Source organism: Electrona antarctica (genome assembly GCF_951216825.1).
Source record: "Electrona antarctica genome assembly, chromosome: 19".
In the NCBI taxonomy this organism is placed as follows: domain Eukaryota; kingdom Metazoa; phylum Chordata; class Actinopteri; order Myctophiformes; family Myctophidae; genus Electrona; species Electrona antarctica.
In genome coordinates, this window is record NC_136800.1 from 7,844,679 (window position 1) to 7,866,975 (window position 22,297).

General features: G+C 44.7%; 1 protein-coding gene across 3 annotated transcripts in view; it reads right to left on the reverse strand.

Annotated features, from left to right (window-relative positions):
• The window catches only part of LOC306912357 (adenylate cyclase type 1-like), a gene marked incomplete at its 5' end in the record, with an annotated part of 56,725 nt that overhangs the window by 23,890 nt on the left and 10,538 nt on the right, over positions 1-22,297 (reverse strand). For all 3 annotated transcript variants that reach the window (XM_079488514.1, XM_079488513.1, XM_079488512.1), the window contains 2 exons: positions 911-1,038; positions 13,568-13,679. In XM_079488514.1, coding sequence (XP_079344640.1) covers positions 911-1,038; positions 13,568-13,679 — 240 coding nt within the window. The remainder of the gene's footprint in view (positions 1-910; positions 1,039-13,567; positions 13,680-22,297) is intronic.

Below are 22,297 nucleotides of genomic sequence, written 5' to 3' on the forward strand. Positions count from 1 at the left end.
CCCATACAGGCCAGGGCCGACTTCAAGGTGCTCCTCCTGACCTAGAAAGCTGTAAACGGACTTGCTGCATCCTACATGTCCAGTTTACATACATCCCTGCACGACCACTACGCTCCCTGCAGGATGCCGGAAAACTCTCAGTCACAAAACATAATAAAATAACCGTCGGCGAGCAGAGCATTCACACATCGTGCCCCCTATCTCTGGAATGCCTCAAGCTGTTAGAGATGGCACCTTTTTAAATCTTTTTCCCTGCACTACGGTTCACCCTAGTTTCATTGAAACCATTATGTCCACCTTGTCTTGCCCTGTGATTTTAAAATAAAATATGTGCTGTAATATTTCTTTCTTTTCTTGATGATTTATAGCTATGTACATTTTATTATGTTTCATTGTGTTTTCTTGCTGCTGTGTTTTTGTGTTTTTGTTGTATTTTTGCTGTGAAGTCCAAGTGCACTGAGACCCCTTGGAAATGATGGTTACCATGGATAGACATTGTACTGTGTGTACTGTACTAGCCTGTACTTATAACTCACACTATACATAACCATTGAACTCCTTCTTGGCTCCAAAACACATCATAAAGGAAAAAAAAATGGGTTTTCTGCCAGCCAAATGTGTTTTTGTCCTCTCTTACACTCAACTGCCCCGCGTAGGAAGGAATGCATTAGAAAGTAACTCCTTGTCTGGGACTCACTTTGGTCTCCACAAGCAAACGACATTTGATTTATTTTCGGGCAGACCTCATTTAAGTGTAAAAATATGTTAATCACAGGCCAAAAATGGAAACGGGCAATTATAAATAATTGTAAAGGCCACTCGGATGATCAAGGCAATTACAAAAATGTGTCCGCCAAGGAGATAAGAAGCGGCGACACGCCGCGGCAGGCAGGCAGGTGTGACCACTCACGTTATGGTGTCTATCATGTCCAGGCCCATCTCCACACAGCAGTGGGCATGGTCGGTCTTGGGCTGGGTCAGCCCAGACACACAGTAGTAGCAATCCCCTAGGATTTTGATTCTGCGACAGTGGTTCTCCTGCATGTCCGCCCGATGGATATACAGAGAGAGAGAGGGGGAGAGGAGAAAAGGGGGAGAGGCAGAGAGAAAAATAAACATAGTAAGCCGGGGTCAAATGCACTTTTATAAAATACAACAACCCTTGATTTGATTTTAATTTGGATATCTTTTAGCCTATCGGCTAATCTTCCAAGAGTCCAGTCAGAAATAAATACAAATATTACAGAATACATTACATTACAAAATACATGACAGAATACACTGATGATAAAAACAACAGTCATATACCATACCACACAGCACAATCAAAATACATATAACTCTACTCACTCACTCAACTCATACTGTGTGTGTGTGTGTGTGTGTGTGTGTGTGTGTGTGTGTGTGTGTGTGTGACTGTGTGTGTGTGTGTGTGTGTGTGTGTGTGTGTGTGTGTGTGTGTGTGTGTGTGTGTGTGTGTGTGTGTGTGTGTGTGTGTGTGTGTGTGTGCGTGTGCGCGTGCGTGCAAGCCTGCCCACAAGATCCACACACCAATCTACATGGTCTACTACTTTCAGCGATAGAATTTCATTGGTGACCATTAAGTGTGTCAGTGGTGTGCACCTGTCCTGCACATGCCCGGATATTTTTTTGTTTGTAGAGCACTATCCAACACAAGCTCCTTAGGCTTTGAGCTTAGATCAGAGCTTAAATGAGCCCTCCAATGTGGCAGCTAATCAACGGATCACTTTAACTTTGGTGAATAGGTGACATGAGTCACGTTCGCTCTCCAGAAGCATGCTTTTATGAAAGGACGGAGTATAAATATAACCCGTCATTAGAGGATGCGAGCCACAGACATTCGTCTAAGCAAGGAAGGCAGGGACGCATACATGGACACGTTCTCATAACCTCCCATTGTTTCCATGGAGGTAATGGGATTGTGGGCCAAGCATGTGAAGGAAGCGCACAGAGACTCATAATTATGCACCATCGGTGTGCACAAGACGAGATGGAGGCTCTATTTTTAACATGCAAACCGTGTGAGTTCCAGGAAAAGTGAGAGACAGTGACAGCTTGTTAGCGGCACAGAAACTAGTCGCTTTAAGCCATTTTGACATATACAGTACAGCAGAATTCTAGGTGTGTGACTGCTCTGCAGCAGCAATAAGGCTACAGTATATGTGGAATTAATGTAAAACTCTCACTAAATTGTCTTTCAGACTTGAATCAATATTTTCTCAAGTATAAACTCAGCACTTAATGTCAAGCTATAAAACAAGCATCGCAATTAACCCCACATTTTATACTAAACAAGTACTGAAGAGAACGGAATTGTCTGTCTGAGAGTGACAGTGAGAAAACAGTCATAAATCTCCATTAAGACCCCACAAGAGACCCAGCTGCTGTGCTTGTCTCCCCAAGGAGCCCTCAGACCAAAACATGACCCATTTTAAGTATAGAAACTGGGATTTGGACAGCGAGGTATAAGTCACATAGCGGCTCTGCTCTCTGCTCAATACCACATTCACTGCCAGGTATTACATTTTAATTAAGTAATTCTTCCATAACAGCCAGCGCTTTTCAGTCAATATCCTTATATTGAAGGCCCACCTGGACCCGAGACGTGAACCGGATGTAAAATGTGTTGGGACGGACGATTGTCTTTTCTTTCAGCCGGAAAACACATTTTCTAACCATGGGTTCTTTAGTTATTGGCCGTTGCCCGTTGAATAAAGCTTGTTTTGACCAAAACAACGCAATCTGGGAGAATAAATAATCAGAGATAAATGCATTCATTCATTCAGGGCGGCAGTGGAAATCTTCACTTCCGGTTCATTTCCGGTTGTATCTGTTGCTTAGCAACCTAGAACCATTCATACGAAGAGTGCGATCCATCATAAACCACTGAAAAGACCACATGATGGAGATCTCCGTCATGTTCTCCGTCACGTTCAAAAAACGCATTGCTTTCAAAATGTTGTTATTTTAACTTAATTTTTATTGAAGGAATGTCACAGGAAAGGTAAGCAGTCAGTAATAGAAAGTTAGAAACGGTAAGAAACCCTTCCAAGTTTTCAGAAAAAACTAACAAACTCACAAGACAAACACAAACCCTCGATCCCACCCAAACCCCTGCCCCAAAAAGAGTGCATTTGACAGTAAATAAGAAGGTACAAGAGCAAAGAGATGGAACAGAGACACCAGCCAATTGTATCAGAGGAGATGACCGAATGCGATGCGCTTGTCGGTACAACACAGAATATTCTTAACCAAAACTGCTCTCAGGCACTTGAGGGGCCACTTAGTAGGTGCTCCACCGACCACCTATCCAACAGGGGCTGCCATATTTGTGATCTTTTTTTGTTGATTGCACTTCGAAAGATTGTTATACCCTTAGCCTAATAGAATTGACGGTGTGATTGTGCAGGGTTCAGTGAGGTCTCTCAGGGGTAACTCAGGCCACGTCTGAGGGGACGGCGTCGAGGGTGAAGCGCGGGTGAGGCTATAGGAAGCATGCAGGGAAAGCCCCCGACCGCACTTGGAACGTCTCCTCCTCAGTACTTCTCCTGTGTTAATCTGCACTATAGGGGTTTAGGAGCTGATTCAGACCCAAGCAGGATTAACATGGTCATGTGACTCGAGCACTATGGAAAATCTGGGTGGTCATGTGCATGGAGGGAGGGAGGGAGAGAGAGAGAGAGAGAGAGAGAGAGAGAGGGGGGGGGGGGGGGGGGGGGGGGGGGGAGAGAGGGGAGAGAGAGAGAGAGAGCGAGAGAGAGAGAGAGAGACGCAGGGAGGGAGAGAGAGAGAGACGCAGGGAGGGAGAGAGAGAGAGAGAGAGAGAGAGAGGGAGACGCAGGGAGAGAGAGAGAGAGAGAGGGAGACGCAGGGAGGGAGAGAGAGAGAGAGAGAGAGAGGGAGACGCAGGGAGAGAGAGAGAGAGAGAGGGAGACGCAGGGAGGGAGAGAGAGAGAGAGAGAGAGAGAGAGAGGGAGACGCAGGGAGGGAGAGAGAGAGAGAGAGGGAGACGCAGGGAGGGAGAGAGAGAGAGAGAGAGAGGGAGACGCAGGGAGAGAGAGAGAGAGAGAGAGAGAGAGGGAGACGCAGGGAGAGAGAGAGAGAGAGAGGGAGACGCAGGGAGAGAGAGAGAGAGAGAGAGAGAGAGAGGGAGACGCAGGGAGAGAGAGAGAGAGAGAGGGAGACGCAGGGAGAGAGAGAGAGAGAGAGTGAGAGAGGGAGACGCAGGGAGAGAGAGAGAGAGAGAGAGAGAGAGAGGGAGACGCAGGGAGAGAGAGAGAGAGAGAGGGAGACGCAGGGAGAGAGAGAGAGAGAGAGGGAGACGCAGGGAGAGAGAGAGAGAGAGAGGGAGACGCAGGGAGAGAGAGAGAGAGAGAGAGAGAGAGAGAGAGAGACGCAGGCAGGCAGGCAGACAGACAACTTGCATGTAATTTGGTCATGTACTAAAAGTCTCTTGAATTGTCTTTGTCTCAATTCAATTACTTACTCAAATTCACAGAGCCTACTGTACTGCCGTCATTTTGCATACGGTATTTGTCCCAGTTACAAGACTCTTATGATTTCTTCAGATACGTATACATTTCCACATGCAAGGTTCCAGCCCACATGGGGCACTAGTGTACATTTTCTTTGATCCAATCGATACACTGTACAGTTAGTATGCATTGTTAGCAGAGGTACAAATGGACATACGCGTAGATATGTTGCTCATTTTGATTGTAAACCTGAGTATTCTGTCATTAAAATCAATCAAAAATACATCTTCACAATATGTGACCATATTTCATGTGGTCATTTAGGCATAGTTTCTATGGCATGCGTTATATAGCATGTTTTAAGTCAATATGGTCACATTAGACACCTAGAGCATGTATCACTGGGGTTTTAGACACCTAGAGCATGTATCACTGGGGTTTTAGACACCTAGAGCATGTATCACTGGGGTTTTAGACACCTAGAGCATGTATCACTGGGGGCCTCATTAGACACCTAGAGCATGTATCACTGGGGGCCTCTAGTGGGCCCCCATCAGCCATACACCTAGAGCATGTATCACTGGGGGCCTCTAGTGGGCAAAGCCAGTGACTAGACATATTACACACAATAAAGAGTTAAACTTAAAAACAAGATACATGTACAGTACATACACAATGTTAACACTAACACAACAAAGGATCAAAAAATCACACCCATGTGAAGTGAGTACATCATCATACATCATCTCATTCCGGCCAATCAGAATTTGCGTCCTCAGTTAGTCTTCAATGTTTGTGTTACGCAATGTTTGTATTTACACAAATGGCATCAATGGCATTTAATGTTTGTGTTAGGACAAAGATTGTGTTTGCACACACACACTAAAGCTGGACATCGCCCCTCAATAAAAAAAAGCAAACCCACCCAGCCACCGCTCCCAGGACCAAGATGTCACGAAAAGCAGAGCATACCTGTACAAAGTTCTTACCACTGTGCTGTAAGCACAGCCTAAATCATATCCTTAAGTTTATCTGCAATGCAAGACCATACGTTAACATTCTCCTCCCTCGTTCTATGTAATCTTACCGTTGACATTTCTATCTAAAAGGGTTAGAGGCTAGAGCCCAATGACGAAATGTTAAAATATGAGGTTTCCACCGCATAGCAACCGTCTTCTTAGCTGCTGTTGAGTGAAGAGTGAAACTTAATGAAAACATATATAATGAAGCTGATACTGTATGCTACATTAGACATAGTTGATTAAACTTCATATCAAATCAATCGGTCAGTCTTGTGGAGGCCACTGGGTAAATGTCTTAGGATGACCCCTCTCCCCACATGGCAGTCCAGCAGTCCAGAGCACAGTTCATCAGCAGTGCGTGGCTGCAGTGCCATTCTTCAGCATGTCCTTTAAAAAGACTGCAAGGTCGAAACGTCCTTTTGTTGCTGTCGTGAATGAAGTGGGAGCATTTTAAAAGTCAGTTGTGAGCCCCCATCTTGTGTTTCTTGTGATTCAGCTTTTCTTTTCTTTCTTTCTTAGTTTGGCTCGGCGCCAGAAACGGAGGATGTGAATTCGGTTTTTCTCGTTGACTTCTTCAGCATGTCCACGTAATATACTATCCTCTGAGCACCACATTAAATGGCTTTACGATGCATGTCCAGAAGTTTCGAGGCACACTTTTGAATATATATATATATATTTGTGGTCACCAGCGGTAGAGGTCTCTCTAGGTCGTCCTCAGACAAGCCCTCCGTCGTCACTTCCAGTCATCCAGGTACTCCACACATCTGGCCAGTTCGTTGGTACTTTGCGCTCCTGCGTCGTTCTTGAGAACATCCCTGTATGTTGGTGTGGGACATCCTTGAGGACATCCCTGTATGTTAGTGTAGGACATCCTTGAGAACATCCCTGTATGTTAGTGTGGGACATCCTTGAGAACATCCCTGTATGTTAGTGTGGGACATCCTTGAGAACATCCCTGTATGTTAGTGTGGGACATCCTTGAGAACATCCCTGTATGTTAGTGTAGGACATCCTTGAGAACATCCCTGTATGTTAGTGTAGGACATCCTTGAGAACATCCCTGTATGTTAGTGTAGGACATCCCTGTATGTTAGTGTAGGACATCCTTGAGAACATCCCTGTATGTTAGTGTAGGACATCCCTGTATGTTAGTGTAGGACATCCTTGAGAACATCCCTGTATGTTAGTGTAGGACATCCCTGTATGTTAGTGTAGGACATCCTTGAGAACATCCCTGTATGTTAGTGTAGGACATCCCTGTATGTTAGTGTAGGACATCCTTGAGAACATCCCTGTATGTTAGTGTAGAACATCCCTGTATGTTAGTGTAGGACATCCTTGAGAACATCCCTGTATGTTAGTGTAGGACATCCTTGAGAACATCCCTGTATGTTAGTGTAGAACATCCCTGTATGTTAGTGTAGAACATCCCTGTATGTTAGTGTAGGACATCCTTGAGAACATCCCTGTATGTTAGTGTAGGACATCCTTGAGAACATCCCTGTATGTTAGTGTAGAACATCCCTGTATGTTAGTGTGGGACATCCTTGAGAACATCCCTGTATGTTAGTGTAGAACATCCCTGTATGTTAGTGTGGGACATCCTTGAGAACATCCCTGTATGTTAGTGTAGAACATCCCTGTATGTTAGTGTGGGACATCCTTGAGAACATCCCTGTATGTTAGTGTGGGACATCCTTGAGAACATCCCTGTATGTTAGTGTAGAACATCCCTGTATGTTAGTGTGGGACATCCTTGAGAACATCCCTGTATGTTAGTGTGGGACATCCTTGAGAACATCCCTGTATGTTAGTGTAGAACATCCCTGTATGTTAGTGTGGGACATCCTTGAGAACATCCCTGTATGTTAGTGTAGGACATCCTTGAGAACATCCCTGTATGTTACTGTGGGACATCCTTGAGAACATCCCTGTATGTTAGTGTAGAACATCCCTGTATGTTAGTGTGGGACATCCTTGAGAACATCCCTGTATGTTAGTGTAGAACATCCCTGTATGTTAGTGTGGGACATCCTTGAGAACATCCCTGTATGTTAGTGTAGGACATCCTTGAGAACATCCCTGTATGTTACTGTGGGACATCCTTGTGATCGATGCAACTGTGTTCGTTCCCACAGCACCAATTTGCTGGCTGGCAGTTCTTGAGATGTCTTTGGCAGTGTCTTGCTAGTCTCATTCTCCCGGCTGCTATTTTTTGGCTCGCCCTTGGCATTCCCTCATACAGGGTCTTGTTGGTAACATACACACTCTTTTTTTTTTAATGTTTTTTTTTTGGCTTTCACCTTTATTTTATATTTTTTATGGAGGGACAGACAGTAGGCTGACAGGAAATGGGGAGAGAGATGCATGGGGGGAAGACATGCAGTAAAGGCCGTCGGGATCGGGAGTCGAACCCGCGGCACACTGCCAGACTGGATTACCAGCCAAGGTGCCTGGACCACTGAGCCATGGCCCAGGCCAACATACACACTCTTGCTGATGTTAAGTACTGCACGCAACATTCTGATGTAGCACACGTCAAGAGACTTCTGCATGCATTGGCTTCAGGGGTCAACATTGTCCATGTGTTTCATCCACAAGACATGCTGGGCTGTATGGAGTATCCTGGTTTAAACACCTGTCCAACGACTTCCCCTCGCAAGCCCAGCCGGCGGTGTTTGAAATGAGCGCGACGTCGTCGTTAACATAGCAGAGGTCAGGGTCGGTGACAGCTGGTACACGATGACTCCTCCCCGAGCTCCAGGTCATGTCCAGCAAGGCCCGGGTCTCCCTCAACGCACCGTCAAGTACAATAATGAGGAGGTATAGTAGCGAGAGTCTCTCACCCTGCATTATTAAACTGGTGAGGATGTTGAAGGTGTCTGTCTCACTGTCAGCCAAGAGGACCTTGGCTCGAGTGTGCTCATGCGACCTGCTGGTAGTTGTAGTGTAGCTGGCACTAGCTGATGAGTTTGTCTCAATAGATTGTATGCAATACATATCAAATAAGTTCCCTCACAGTGTCTTAAAAAATAACTAACAGAGATCAACCAATACCGATATGCGGTCGTGGAATGAACACATTATGCCTAAATTTATTGTGATGATTTATTGGGATGGATTCATAAATGTAAGGTTATCCAAATAAAAATAAACATTATCATAAATTCAGGAGAAATTTCAATGAATTAAAACGATTAATTAAAACCGATAACGATATTTTCCGAGGCTGATAATATCGGACATCCCTAGTATTAACATATACTGTACTGAGAAATATATGTGCAATAGCACATAATTAATCTAAAATCTGTACGATTGCATGCAGGATGATAGACGTGTGCTCGCAGGATCCTACAGATAAACGGCCAACTTCATGTAACACGAACGCAAATAAAGTGGGTAGGCGGGTGAGAAGTCATCCTAAAAATGGAAGCAGAAGGAACGGCAGAGAGCGCAGCTAGAGAACCATGGCAGGGCATAAAAAGACACAGTTGAGACACAGTTGAGAGGGAGGGAGGCTGAAGGATCAAAAGACAGAGAGACAGGGAGCGGAGGAGTCGGGCCGCTGTGATGCAAGGAGGCGCGGCGAGAGAAGAGAGGCGAGGATGAAAAGCTCTGTGAAAGTCTGCCATGGAAACGGAGGCAAGACATGTACACACAAACACGCAGGCGGTTTGGATCTCACAGGGAGAAGCACAGTTTCATAGAATGATAGAGGCTGGTTTTATTTTCGTCGTTATATTCTAATTATAAGCCAAGGCCTCTACTTAGAACAGCTAGATTTTCACTCTCACTTGTTTAACACCTGCGACAAAGTGGGAAACAATAACAGCCTGAGAGGGTATAGCATATAACGACTAATACTGGTACGTGTAGTTATGATTGGAATATGTAGCATTGTCCCGAGATTCCCGTCTAGACACAAAAAAGTACAAAAAAACACACCCAGAAATAGAAGCTCTAGTCTGCAAGCTCACGTGTTAAAGTGATATTTCACTTTCCAAACGTTTTTGTGTCATTTCATCGTCTACTCAGGCTTTTGTGAATACCACAAAAGATATCAGTCACCAGAACCAAGGACGGGTGTTTTCAATGAATCTTTCATGGTTACAATGGAGTTTGAAGTTATGGGTTCGTATAGGAAGGGGGTGGGGCAGATAAAATGAATATCTAATATCTAAAACGAATATAAAAAAATACTGAATCAAGCAACTTAAAAACTAGAATGCATTCAAACACCAGCAGTCAGACAAAACTAAGCGTAGCTTGTATGCCGTATCTTTACCATATCAATATCATTGGCACTTAATGCTGGTTTTCTGAAAGGTGATATAAAGGGCTGTTCTATTGCTGCCTATTGTTTCCTGCAGCAAGTGAAAATGATACATTGCTACACGATGAAGATGAAGGCCAAAAACACAACTGTAAACCTTTTAATCTTAAACTCAAGTCATTAACTTATTCTACTATTAGATATAGATAGATAGATAGACGCACGTCCCACTGGGAGGAGACCCCGGGGCAGACCAAGGCGCAGTTGGAGGAAACACATCGATTCACTGGCCTTGGAACGTCTCGGAATCCCCCAGGAGGAAGTCACTACAGTATATGTTGCTCTGGAGAGGGAAGTCTGGAGCACTCTGGTGGAGCTGTTGCCCCGGCGACCCGACTACGGATAAGCGGTTGAAGATGGATGGGATGGATGGATGGACTATAATAATCTCTAAATCAGTAAATCATAGTATGACCTCACCTGAGGCCCTGTGCCGTTGCCATATATGACGTTCAGAAACAAATCAATCTGTGGCTAATTTGCATGTAAATTAAGTTCATGTAAGCAGGTTGTTGATCCGCCTCTCCCCAGACACACCAAGTATTGGTCCCACCCCATCTCTTTTGTGAATGGTCGCTTGGCCTAAATCTGACATTGATGAGTATTGCTGTTCTACAAAAGTTTTACAGGATTTATTTTTGGTAGCCATCCAAAAACAAGAGACCAAATTACTGCAATCAATCAGACAACAGTGAAGCACAACACAATGTTAAAAGACGTGCATCTGGGGGAATGGTGGCACAGTCGCTTCACAGCTAGAAGGTCCCGGGTTCGATTCCCGGCCGGGGGGGGGGGGGCTGGGGGCGTGTTCTCTCCTCCGCGTCATCAACGCCCATACCCTAGGTTGGGTTGGCGAAAGGGCCTTTCTATGTGGAGGTTGCATGTTCTTCCCTTGTCCCTAGGGTACATAACAGTAGTTAAAAACATGCAGTAATCCTGGTTGCTATACTGCCTCCCCCTGGTCACCCGGGGCGACCTGATGGAGTGGAAAGGAACTGGTTGGAATAACGTGTTCCTTCCACGCGCTACGTCCTACCGAGGAAACCCCCCCCTGTCAGGTGATAAGAAGTGGCCTGCTCACTCCTCATGCATTGAAGGAAGCATTCAGGGCTATTTATACAAATCGTGGGATTAAAAAATGCATCTGCTGCATGTTTACATTGATAAACAATTAAAAACAAATTGATGGAGAGAGGAGGAGAGCAGATTGTGGGAGGAAGGGCAGGGCAGGTGTAGGTCTACTACGTCAGTAGTCAGACTTTGGGACAGCACCACATTCCTGGCCCACATCTTGACGAGTCCACGGAGGGAACAGGTGGTGTGTGGACGGTGCTGGGATGACGACGCAGTGAAACACAGTGGACATGTGGCATCGCCCGCTCCTCGTCTGGAAACAGGGAGAGACAGCATGCCCACTGTGGCCACGGCCATGAGTCACTGGCATTGCCACTTCCTGCCAGAGTGGATCAGAATGAGCGGGCCGTTGGGTCAGGGCAAGGCTAAAACCTCTGATAGTGGAACTTAAGGGAGCCTATCGGTGTAACGCCATGCTCCAAGCTCCCAGCGAGCAACCAAGAGCCTATGTAGGGCAGTATTATGCGTGTCTTAAGTACCAGGTCTTATGACCTAACTTAAGACCTGGAGGCGTGGTCAATGCTGTTTGGCCACTCAGAATAGCCACATGGCATTGATCACGCCTCCAGGTCTTAAGTTAAGTAATAAGACCTGGTACTTAAGACACGCATAATACTGCCCATATGACTTATAATAATTCAGATCACAACGATGAGAAAATGATACATTCCTGACTTCTGGTGCGATATCCACTCAGATCAACATCACGAAAAACAAAGGTACTGGATCCCACACAGTGGCAAGAGTGAATTTCAATTATTTTTATTTTCTACATCATACTTCTGAAAGACAGACGTTTCGGCTATCCAGGACACTGATGAAGGCTGGATAGCCGAAACATCAGTATGAAATTGAAATTCACTCTTGTCAAAATGATACATTACAAAATAGTATATTCATGAGAGTGAATATCAGTTACAGCCAAATTAATACCCCCTTAAAATGTATTGACTTGTTGACATTATAAATGAGAGTGTGCATAATGTTTGATGTAATAATTGGTTCTCCGTCCTCATTTAGTATACTTAATTGCAACTCGGGATAAAGTAAAACTTATTACAGGGATGAAGGAAGACTGCGGCGCGCATATGGAAGTATAAGTTTAATCATACAAATGTGACCGAAACCATTTCAGCTCATTTGAACAACCTAAACACTGAAAAAGAAAAGAAACTCCCGCACACTGTCTTCAAATGCAGTAGAAACTTTTATTAAGGGAATTAAGGGAACAGCAATGTTTCAACCTTCATATCAGGCTATCTTTCAGAAAGAAGGTTGAATAGACCAAAACGTTGCGGTTTCCCTTAATAAACTTTTCTACTGCATTTGTATACTTTTCAGTATACGTCGGGTCCTTCTCCTACGCACTGTAGGTGTGCAAAAGCCTTGCTTTTTATCCCTTTTTTAACAACCACAGAAAAAAGGCTGCATCCCGAAGTCATGTTGAATTCTATTTTGTGCATGTAAACAAACAAGTTAAAATAGATCCCCCCCAATAAAGCCATGCAGAAAATGTTGTATGAAAGCAAAAAAAGGGTTAGCTGTAATCCGGCGGATTAAGGGATTTCACAGGCACATGTGCCTGATGTAAGTAATAGAGGCCAGATTACATGCAGATAAGTCAGCTGTGGGGTGTTCTGCAGGAGCCGTTGGGATGCAAAAACCTCTCACCAAACAAACATATGTGTCAGTGTCAGCCAAACTCAGTCTCACACCAAACAAACATGTGTCAGTGTCAGCCAACTCACACCACAGCCTGACAGCCACGGCAGTAATGCTGGACCGGAAATCCTACAATATCATTTGGTAGAGCCTAGGGCTATGTCCCCGACTAAGGATTTGTATAGTCGACTATGATTGGCCAAATATTGTCAATATAGTGGACTATTAGGCAACTATTTCTTAATTATACGAATCATGCAAAAAAAAACATCAACTAATCCAGGGGTTCTCAACGTTTTTGGCTGGGGACCCCCGGAAATGCTTTGGCCATGTCTCGCGACACTTGATTTAACTCTAAAAATGGAGCCACTTTTAGAATTAAATTAACCTTGTGGCTATTTTTTTTGACCGGGTTGCCAGGGTTCATGTGGTTAAATCAACACTCAGATTTCTTTCTGTGGAGTTTCCTTATGCAATATGCAAGAGACCGGCACCAGTTCAACGCCACAGCCTCTTCATTCAGTTCACACAGATTGCCAGAGACAGTGCAGACAAGGTTTAGTCAAGGGTAAATCTGGCTTGGATTAAAGACTTCAGCCAACTCTTCTTCAAATGAAGCCCTGCTGTGTAATCATATGAAACATCATATGGGCCTCCGGTGTTCTCTCTGTAACATCATACTAAGCTGGCATGACAGTGGAGTTAGCCGGTATAGCCTGCATGTTCAAAGCCATACACATCACGCACACTGTATGCAATCACACGCCACCACTATAGGCAAGCCTCACAAACCTCTCAGAGGCCGCGGACAATGCGCATACAAAGATCAACAGGGACGAGCATTTTCAGATGAACGATAGCAGTGATGGAAAAGGAGCAATACTGTTCACCGGAAGTACAATAGACTGACTCACCGTGGCGAGCTCGTCAAACTTTCCAAACAACTCGTTTAGCAGTTTAACCAGCTCCTGGGCTGTGCACTGGGAGGCGAGGCTGGTGAAACCAACTATATCTGCAAACAGGATGCTGGAGAGAGAGAGAGAGAGAGAAGAGAGAGAGAGAGAGAGAGAGAGAGAGAGAGAGAGAGAGAGAGAGAGAGAGAGAGAGAGAGAGAGATGGGGGTGTCAATGAAAGTTATTTATAGCAGCATGTTAGACAGTATCACAGAGACCAGATCATTGCCTGACTGAGTGCCTGATCAGATTAGCTGGCAGGGATTTGTTTAAAATGACATTTAGGAAGAAGCCAGAGCCAAAGTCAAAGTAAACATTCCCTTCTGCTAACCTGTTTATCACAACCTAACGAATCAAACGTTGAAATTAATGACCCGAGGCAATGAATCCTCCCCCCCCCACCCCACCCACCCAGTGTGAGTGGCAGCGTAGTCGAGCAGAACAACTCAAAATAGAACGTCGGATAGCATTCTCGCTGGGATCAAAGTGAAGCCATGTCTTGTTAGGAGCAGATGGGAAGACATTTGCGGGATATAATTCAGTCCTCCAGACACTAGCAGTCAACAACATAACATAAGCCTCTCTCACCAGGAGGGGAATAATGTGCGGGTGAACTCGCCGAACCCTTCTCACACAGTCCATTCACAGGGTTGAAGGGGCCTGCCATGTCACCGTGCACGGGTCAGGGAGAGCGCTGAAGTGCTCCTCCAAGCATTTTCCCGGATGCTATTTCCTTCATTTATCACCTGGCTACAAGCTTGACAACAGCGCCTGAAGCTATAATGTGACTTGATGCTTCTGCTCGTCCACGCTCGTGTCTTAATGTGGTCCTCGTGACCCCGAGAGACCACTTATCACCTCGTATCAGAGCGCGGCGGCTAATCTGAAGGCCTTTTTTCCTGGTAAAAAGGAATTGCCAACGGTGTTGTTGTGTGAGAGAGTGGAGGGTGTGAAGGAGGGGGATTAGTCATCGGGACGTGACTGACCAAAAAGCACATCCACATCTATGGCCCCCGCGTTGTAAACATCCTGCTGCCGGTCTTCATGTGGGCAGGAGTCCTCGCCGTGTGACAGAACGTACCGCCTAAATGCCATCTTATCATCTCACAGATGTCAACGTAACGAGGGGCAGAGGGATTGATTTGCTGTGAATATTATAATTGGTGGCCATCTGTGGGTGACAAACATTAAAGACTATAAGATCTTAAAACACTGTGATTAGTGGGTTCAGTTTAGGAGTTCTGTTGGCTAAAATGAACCGATTTTAAGAAATTTAAACAAATGAAAGAAATAAAACACCCAGCACTGTCTGGGCATGATATTGTATTGCAATTTGGAACTATGCGCATGCAAGCGATATATCTTGTACATGAACAATGGAAAAGAGATGTAAATTTATCTAGGCATACATCAATGTGTGAGAGTTGGCAGCTCTAAATTTTATGGATTGCTAAAATGAAGAAGCCAGGTGATAAAAGCAGTGATGAAAATAGGCAAACTATTGCGCCACAACAATTGAGCCAGTAGCAGAGGGTTCCCTGATGCTCTTTGACGTCAAAGGCATAATAAAAATCCTGCTCCTGAATTGCTTAAAAATTTATTAAAACACAGAGTACAGTCAAACCGAAAAAAGTCCTTATGGTCTTGTTTCCATTTAGGTCGTGGGTGCTGCCTTTGGTGATCAAAGGTTATCAAGCCTTGCTATCAATGTCCCTATTTTCGTTTTTCTTTCTCTCTCTTTTTTGAGTGGTGCAACCACTCCAAGGAACAGCAATGTCCGTGTTGACCTATGTGTGTGACTATGAGTACCAGTAGGGGCAAAAGTGGCGCTGTTGTGCCAGAAACAGAGAGAGAGAGATAGTGCTGCACTGTTGCCTGCTAATGAGAGAGAGAGAGGGGGGGGGGCAGGGGGAGAGGGGAGTTGCACAACTCAGTTCACACGGGTGTGATTTTGTTTTTACATTATGTCCCTCATGATTCCTCCTGGACTACAATGGACTACAACACAGACTGGCCCCTCCAGCTGATGTGAATCACCTTGTTAAGACTGTTCTACCAGCACGGGAGGCTATTATTGTTTCCACAGGAGGCGAGCACTTAATTGTTTTCAGGGACCGTGACAGAGGCGCGCGGCTCAAGCGAACTTGAGCCACAAGAGGATGAAGAAGCCGAACGTTGCGAAGTTCGCTTGAGCCGTCCAAGTTATGTTCCAATAGGTACAGAATCATAAATCCTCGTCCGCCCTAGTTTCTGTACCTCCGCCATGTCTACTGCCTCGCTCGCGGTCCAACTCAGCCAATCACAAGCCACGTCTCCCGTCTCGGGGAGGCGAGTGCGGAATCGCCTTCACGTAAGGACGTGCTGTGATTCGTCATGAGTAGCCACTTAGTGGCAGTCGGGGCAAACGCTCTCGCCAAGTTCTGTCAAGTGCTAGTCGCTAAACAACGTTAGTGACCATATTTACAATATGAAAAGAAAACCATGCATCTGTCACTTGAACAATGTACACACTGGAATTACTTAAAAGGATCCCTGGCTAATACAAATATGTCTTAAAACATTATACTTGGCCTCTATTACAAAATAAATCACACCCGTGTGAACTGAGTGGTGTACACAGGTACACAGGTACACAAACATAGATACAGACAAAGCTGGTTGTTGGAGTGGTTTGCACCACTCAAAAATAAAATGAAAACACCTTAAATATTTTATTTCTTTCACTCAGGGACTGCTCCTGTCGCAAGTTGATGATGTCATATGCCCATTGAGTGAAAGATTCTCTATTTATGAAAGAAATAAAATATTTAAGGTGTTATTATTTTGTAATTTTAGTAATAGAGGGCAAATATAATGTTTTAAGACATATTTGTCTTATTAGCCAGGGATCCTTTTAAACATTAGGTGAGTAATTAATGTGTTGGACGTTTGTAGTGGTTGTGGTTAGTGGTTGAGCTGCTAACAAACCTCCTGCTGCTAAACGTTCTCCTGCTGCTTAACAACTACAAATACACTGTCTGTGACTCTGTGTAGCTTTGCATCTTTGTGTCTTTTGCATCTGCCCGTGTGGGCAGCATAACATTGTGACAGAGTAGAACCACCCCCCCCCCCCCCTCCTTTGAGGACTAGCCCAAAATAAATATGTGCAGCCCTGGTTATAGGGTTACGATTAGGCATAGTGTTTGAGGTTAGGGTTACATGTAAACACCATCTAACAGCACAAATATCTGCATGGAATTGTGGACAAAATCTTATCCAACGACAACAAAATATTCTAAGTTTTGGGTCTGCGAGGCTAAATCTCATCAAACGGTGGTCCGTGGCTCAAATGGGTCTGAGAGGCTAAATCTCATCAAACGGTGGTCCGTGGCTCAAATTCCGAATAAATAATGGACCTTGATATGAAAAAGGTTGAAAACCACTGCACTAGAGCCATATTTGACCTCTCCACACTTTCATCCCCAATTTTCCTTCCACGGGCTCAAATTCCAAGGGACATTCCTCCAATTATGCTAATCATCCTATCTCCCTTGTGAAAGGCACTATAGCCATCCAGACAAATGAGATTACAATCTAATCATACTGCAAAGAAACATGCCTTGTGCCATCTTGGGGGTCAACCTCCTCTGGAGCATAATGTGGTCAGGTGTTTGTTGACATCTAGCCAAACGAGAGAGGTGACCGTGACACTGAATGAAGCATCTGTTCAGTGCTGAGGCATCTGTGGTGACCGCAGCAAATTACAACAAAATGGTAAATGGTAAATGGTGCATTTATATAGCGCCTTTATCCAAGGCGCTTTACATAGATTGTGCATTACATTCACCCATTCACACACACATTCATACACCGATTGTGGCGGAAGCCATGCAAGGTACCAACCAGCACATCGGGAGCAATTTGGGGTTCAGTGTCTTGCCCAAGGACACTTCGGCATGTAGACAGGAGGAGCCGGGAATCGAACCGCCGACCCATGGATCATTGGACGACCTGCTCTACCTCCTGAGCCACAGTCGGAAGTGGCTGCAAATAAGTGTGTGTGCGTGTGTGCGTGCGTGCATGCGTGCGTGCGTAAGTGAGTGATCATCAACAAGCCTGAAAACAGAAAGCGTGGTTGGTTATTCCATCCAGTTCCTTTTATCATGTGCCCCGGCTGACCAGGGGGAGGCGGTATAGAGCGTCGCAGTCCCGCCCTCTACCATGGACCAGGAAATGATTCTCCGTTCATTTTCCTCATAGACATTTCAGAAAGTATTTATTTAAAGACGTTTACGCCGCGGACAAAGCCAACTCGAGTCGTGACAAATCATGACAACAAACACAATTTTTGGGGCCGAAAAAAAAACGGCAGGTTACAACACTTTTGTTGTTGTTTTTCTTCTTTGTAATTGAATGCCACAGACGAAAAACAGTCTAAGTCCACACTATTGATCCATAATGTATAAATGATAGATAAGGGTTCAGGACAACGAGGCCTTTTCGTGGAGGGGTCAGAATGAAATTTGGACTTAGAATGTTTTTCGTCTGTGGTACTCATTATTATTTGTTTGGTCCAAAATATTGTTTGTGTTGTCATGAGTTGTCACGACTCGAGTTGGCTTTGTCCGTGGCGTAACCGTCTTTAAATAAATACTTTCTGAAATGTCTATGGGAAAAATGCATTGGGATTCATTTCCTGGTCCATGGTAGGGGGCGGGACTGCGACGCTCTATAGAGACCAGGATTACTGCATGTTTATTGCTTTAGTACCCTAGGATATCCCCACCCTAGGGGACACGGGGAGAACATGCAAACTCCACACAGAAAGGCCCTTTCACCAACCCCACCTAGGGTATGGGCGTTGATGACGCACACAGAGGAGAGAACACGCCCCCAGCATCCCCGGCGGGAATCGAACATGTGGCATTCTAGCTTTGAGGCAACAGCGCTACCGACTGCGCCGCCATGTCCGCTTTTAGGGGAAGTGTTATGTCCCACATTCTCTTCCATTCGAGTGTGCAACAAGAACAAGAGATTTCTCACAAACTGCCATTCTGTTTCTCTGCACACTGTGCACAGGTGCACAATTATGCATACACAGTCAAATTCAGAGTGTTAATTAGTCTCTGAAAGTGAAAAGATTTACCATTATGGGTTTCTGGTCCATTATTAAACTTTCAAAGTTCAATTAACACTTCAGATATTATTGCATAGCATAACAGGAACACAAGAAAAAATCACATCTCATCTGCAGTTATTCTATCATTGCCCAATTAACCAGAGCCATGCTATACTGAGTTCCAAATACAGTTTGCCATACGGTTTTGTCTTTTATTTATGTATAAACTGTTCCATAAAGTTAGCAGGTGTGATTTTAAACACTCTATAGGACAGGGTCTATTATTATATTATCTATTTAGCCAGGCCAATGCCTTTAACCACTTTCTTTTCAAAATATTTTATTTAAAATTTTCAATCACAGAAAGAAACCTCAGGGACAGGCAAATAACGAAAGGACTATGCTGCTGAACACCCCATGCCCTTCCCAGACAAAAGAAAAGATGTTCTCCCCTTCATATCCCAATTTGATAATTAAGCCAATTCCCAGTTCCCCTGCCTCTCTACGAGTACTCCATCTCTGCCAACCCCCACAATAAGTCATTGGGAGGGTGAAGATATAGCCTTGAGTCTCCTCCGATACCCGGGCCATCCTTGAACCACTTTCAACCTGCGGTCCCTATTTTGGCCGTGTCACTGTGGGTGTTAAATCATTTGGATCAACAAGTTGTTTGAGCTGTAAATGCCTTCAATGTGCACATCAGATGAATCCCCGAACTATGAGACTTTGACATGCCACACCTTTGGGGTCACTTGGTGCCATTGATGATTTATTGTTCTGTTTTTTGCCGAGACGATAATTATGACCACATTCTCGTATTGGATTTCAATCTAATCAAATGTCGCCCTCGGCCTCGTAAACGTAATGAGAAAACGTTAAGTAAATTGTACCGCTCACTGTTTGCTTTCTAATTACGGCCCACCCAAATCACATAAATCATGTCCGCGTCGAGCGTAGATTACTCTCGCAGGGTAGCTTTAGCTGAAGGAGTGCAAGGCACAAAAGCAATCAGTGGAGCTCCACTGAGATGTGTCCACTTTTAACCATCACACGTGCGCAGCGTTATGCAACGACAATTTAGACTCCACTGCTTTTAATCTCCTGCAGCGGCTTAATCCCGGGGCTAAGCAAACTCTGCCTCGTGCCTCCCTGAGTCCCTGCCTCTCTGACAGCACAAAGGGAAGGAGAGGTAAGATAAGAGAGGGGAGCATGGAAGATACAGAGCAGGGTGGTGCGAGTGAATTAAGAAGGGGGGGGGGGGGGGGGAGAGTGAGAGAGAGAGAGAGGAGAGAGAGGAGAGAGAGAGAGGAGAGAGAGGAGAGAGAGAGAGAGAGAGAGAGAGAGAGAGAGAGAGAGAGAGAGAGAGAGAGAGAGAGAGAGAGAGAGAGAGAGAGAGAGAGAGAGAGAGAGAGAGAGAGAGAGAGAGAGAGTGAGTTAAGTAGGGAAGAAGCGAGAAGGGAATGAAATGTGAATCAAAAGTATTTCAGAAAGTGGAATTAAGAATTCAAGAAGATGAGGTGAATGTACAGAGTCAGGTTTTCATGCATACGGTACCTATATATATGAGCGATGACAATGTACAGTAAGAAGAGATAAGCACAGCTATCTGTACAGAAGTTACAGGAGTGCATTCGGAAGAAGTAAGACTTGACTGTTACAGTTGCAACAGGAAGAAGAAATTAAGTGAAGCAATGAAGAGACATTAAAGCCATGCCTTCACTGAAGTTGGGTGTGACTGACTGGACAGTGGCTGCTCCGTCTGCAGATCCCCACTGAGTACCCCAACACGCAGGGCCGTGCAGAGTGCACTGAGGAGGGGGCAGCGGCCCAAACCCAAGAAAGGGGCACATGTGTGTGCGCGCACGTCAATTTTGGGGGGGTGGTCTTTTTGTGGGGCCCGTCCCTCGTGCCATTTCACACCAGAAATGTAGTGGGCCTATATTGGATGTCTTATGCTAATGGAGCAAGATGGGCACTTGAGGCAAAAGGGCAGGGGCTCACGCCCCAAAAGCCACCCCCTCTGCACGTGCCTGCCAACACGCGCCACTCGGTTTACACACATATTTGCACTAAAAAAAGAACCACAATGGAAATAATAGCTCTCGAGCTTTGTGTTTTACACCTTTTTGACAGATATGTACGACCATTATGTCTATGCATTTTTGTCAATAAAAATGTCAATCAATCAAAGATTGGAAAATAAAAAAGAAATGGGAGAAAAGTTGGGAGTGATGAGAGGGTAACTCCTTGGCTTTAATATGCCAATGGCCGCAACATTTGGATGTTAACGCCATCTGGCAAAGCTCTTCACTTATACAGCAACTTCAGCACCAAGCAGTTGATTGAAAGCTGTGATACAAATTGAATTATTCTTTCGAGAAGAAAACAAAACAACAACCATATTGTCACTGTCGGGTGGAAACCCTGTATGTCCAAATCTGTTACTTTTCAGTAAAGTAAGGTTATTATTTAGTCACAAGCTCTCGTAATACTTTTCATTGGTTCAATATTTATCAAACTCACTGACAGACGTAACCTTCACTTTCACTTAAAATCTTTCAAAAAAAATAGCAGATCTACAAGTTCACAAATCGTCACATTGGTTATTATAGCTATACACTGTATGACGAAGTAGGCATTCATTTGTAAAAAAAAAAATCACCCGTGTGAACTGAGTGGTGTAAGGTCTTATATAGCCTGTCTGACGTAATGAAATCATGTCTGACGTAATGAAATCACACCCGGGTGAACAGGGTGAACATAGCAACCATGCTCATTTTTTCTGCACAAAAAAAAAAACCTGTTCACCCGGGTGAACACTACAGGGTGAACATAGCAACCATGCTCATTTTTTGCGCACTAACAAAGCCAGTTGTAGGAGTGGTTTACACCACTCAAAAAAAAGGGAAAAGAGATTTCTGCCCGACAGCAACGATTTAGAAAGAACACACTGAGCAGATCAATGAACCCCAAATCAGGACATTGCACAAGAGCCAGAAGAATCTCCTGCATGCTCACTATTGCTTAATCCAGCGTGTCCCTCTATGCTGTGGTGTTACAGTGCAACAGTTCCAATACTCACTGCTAGAGCCTTCTCTTATGGGGGTCAATGGCATATCTCTATACTCACTGCTAGAGCCTTCTCTCATGGGGGTCAATGGCATATCTCTATACTCACTGCTAGAGCCTTCTCTTATGGGGGTCAATGACATATCTCTATACTCACTGCTAGAGCCTTCTCTTATGGGGGTCAATGACATATCTCTATACTCACTGCTAGAGCCTTCTCTTATGGGGGTCAATGACATATCTCTATACTCACTGCTAGAGCCTTCTCTTATGGGGGTCAATGGCATATCTCTATACTCACTGCTAGAGCCTTCTCTTATGGGGGTCAATGACATATCTCTATACTCACTGCTAGAGCCTTCTCTTATGGGGGTCAATGGCATATCTCTTCAAATGGGGGCTAATTAGTGGTCCTTGACATGAAAACATTCGGGAACCACTGACATAGATGAATCCACACAGATCAATCATAACTGTGTTGTCAAGCGGCAATAATCAGAGAGCAACTACAGGTCAGTGCTCTG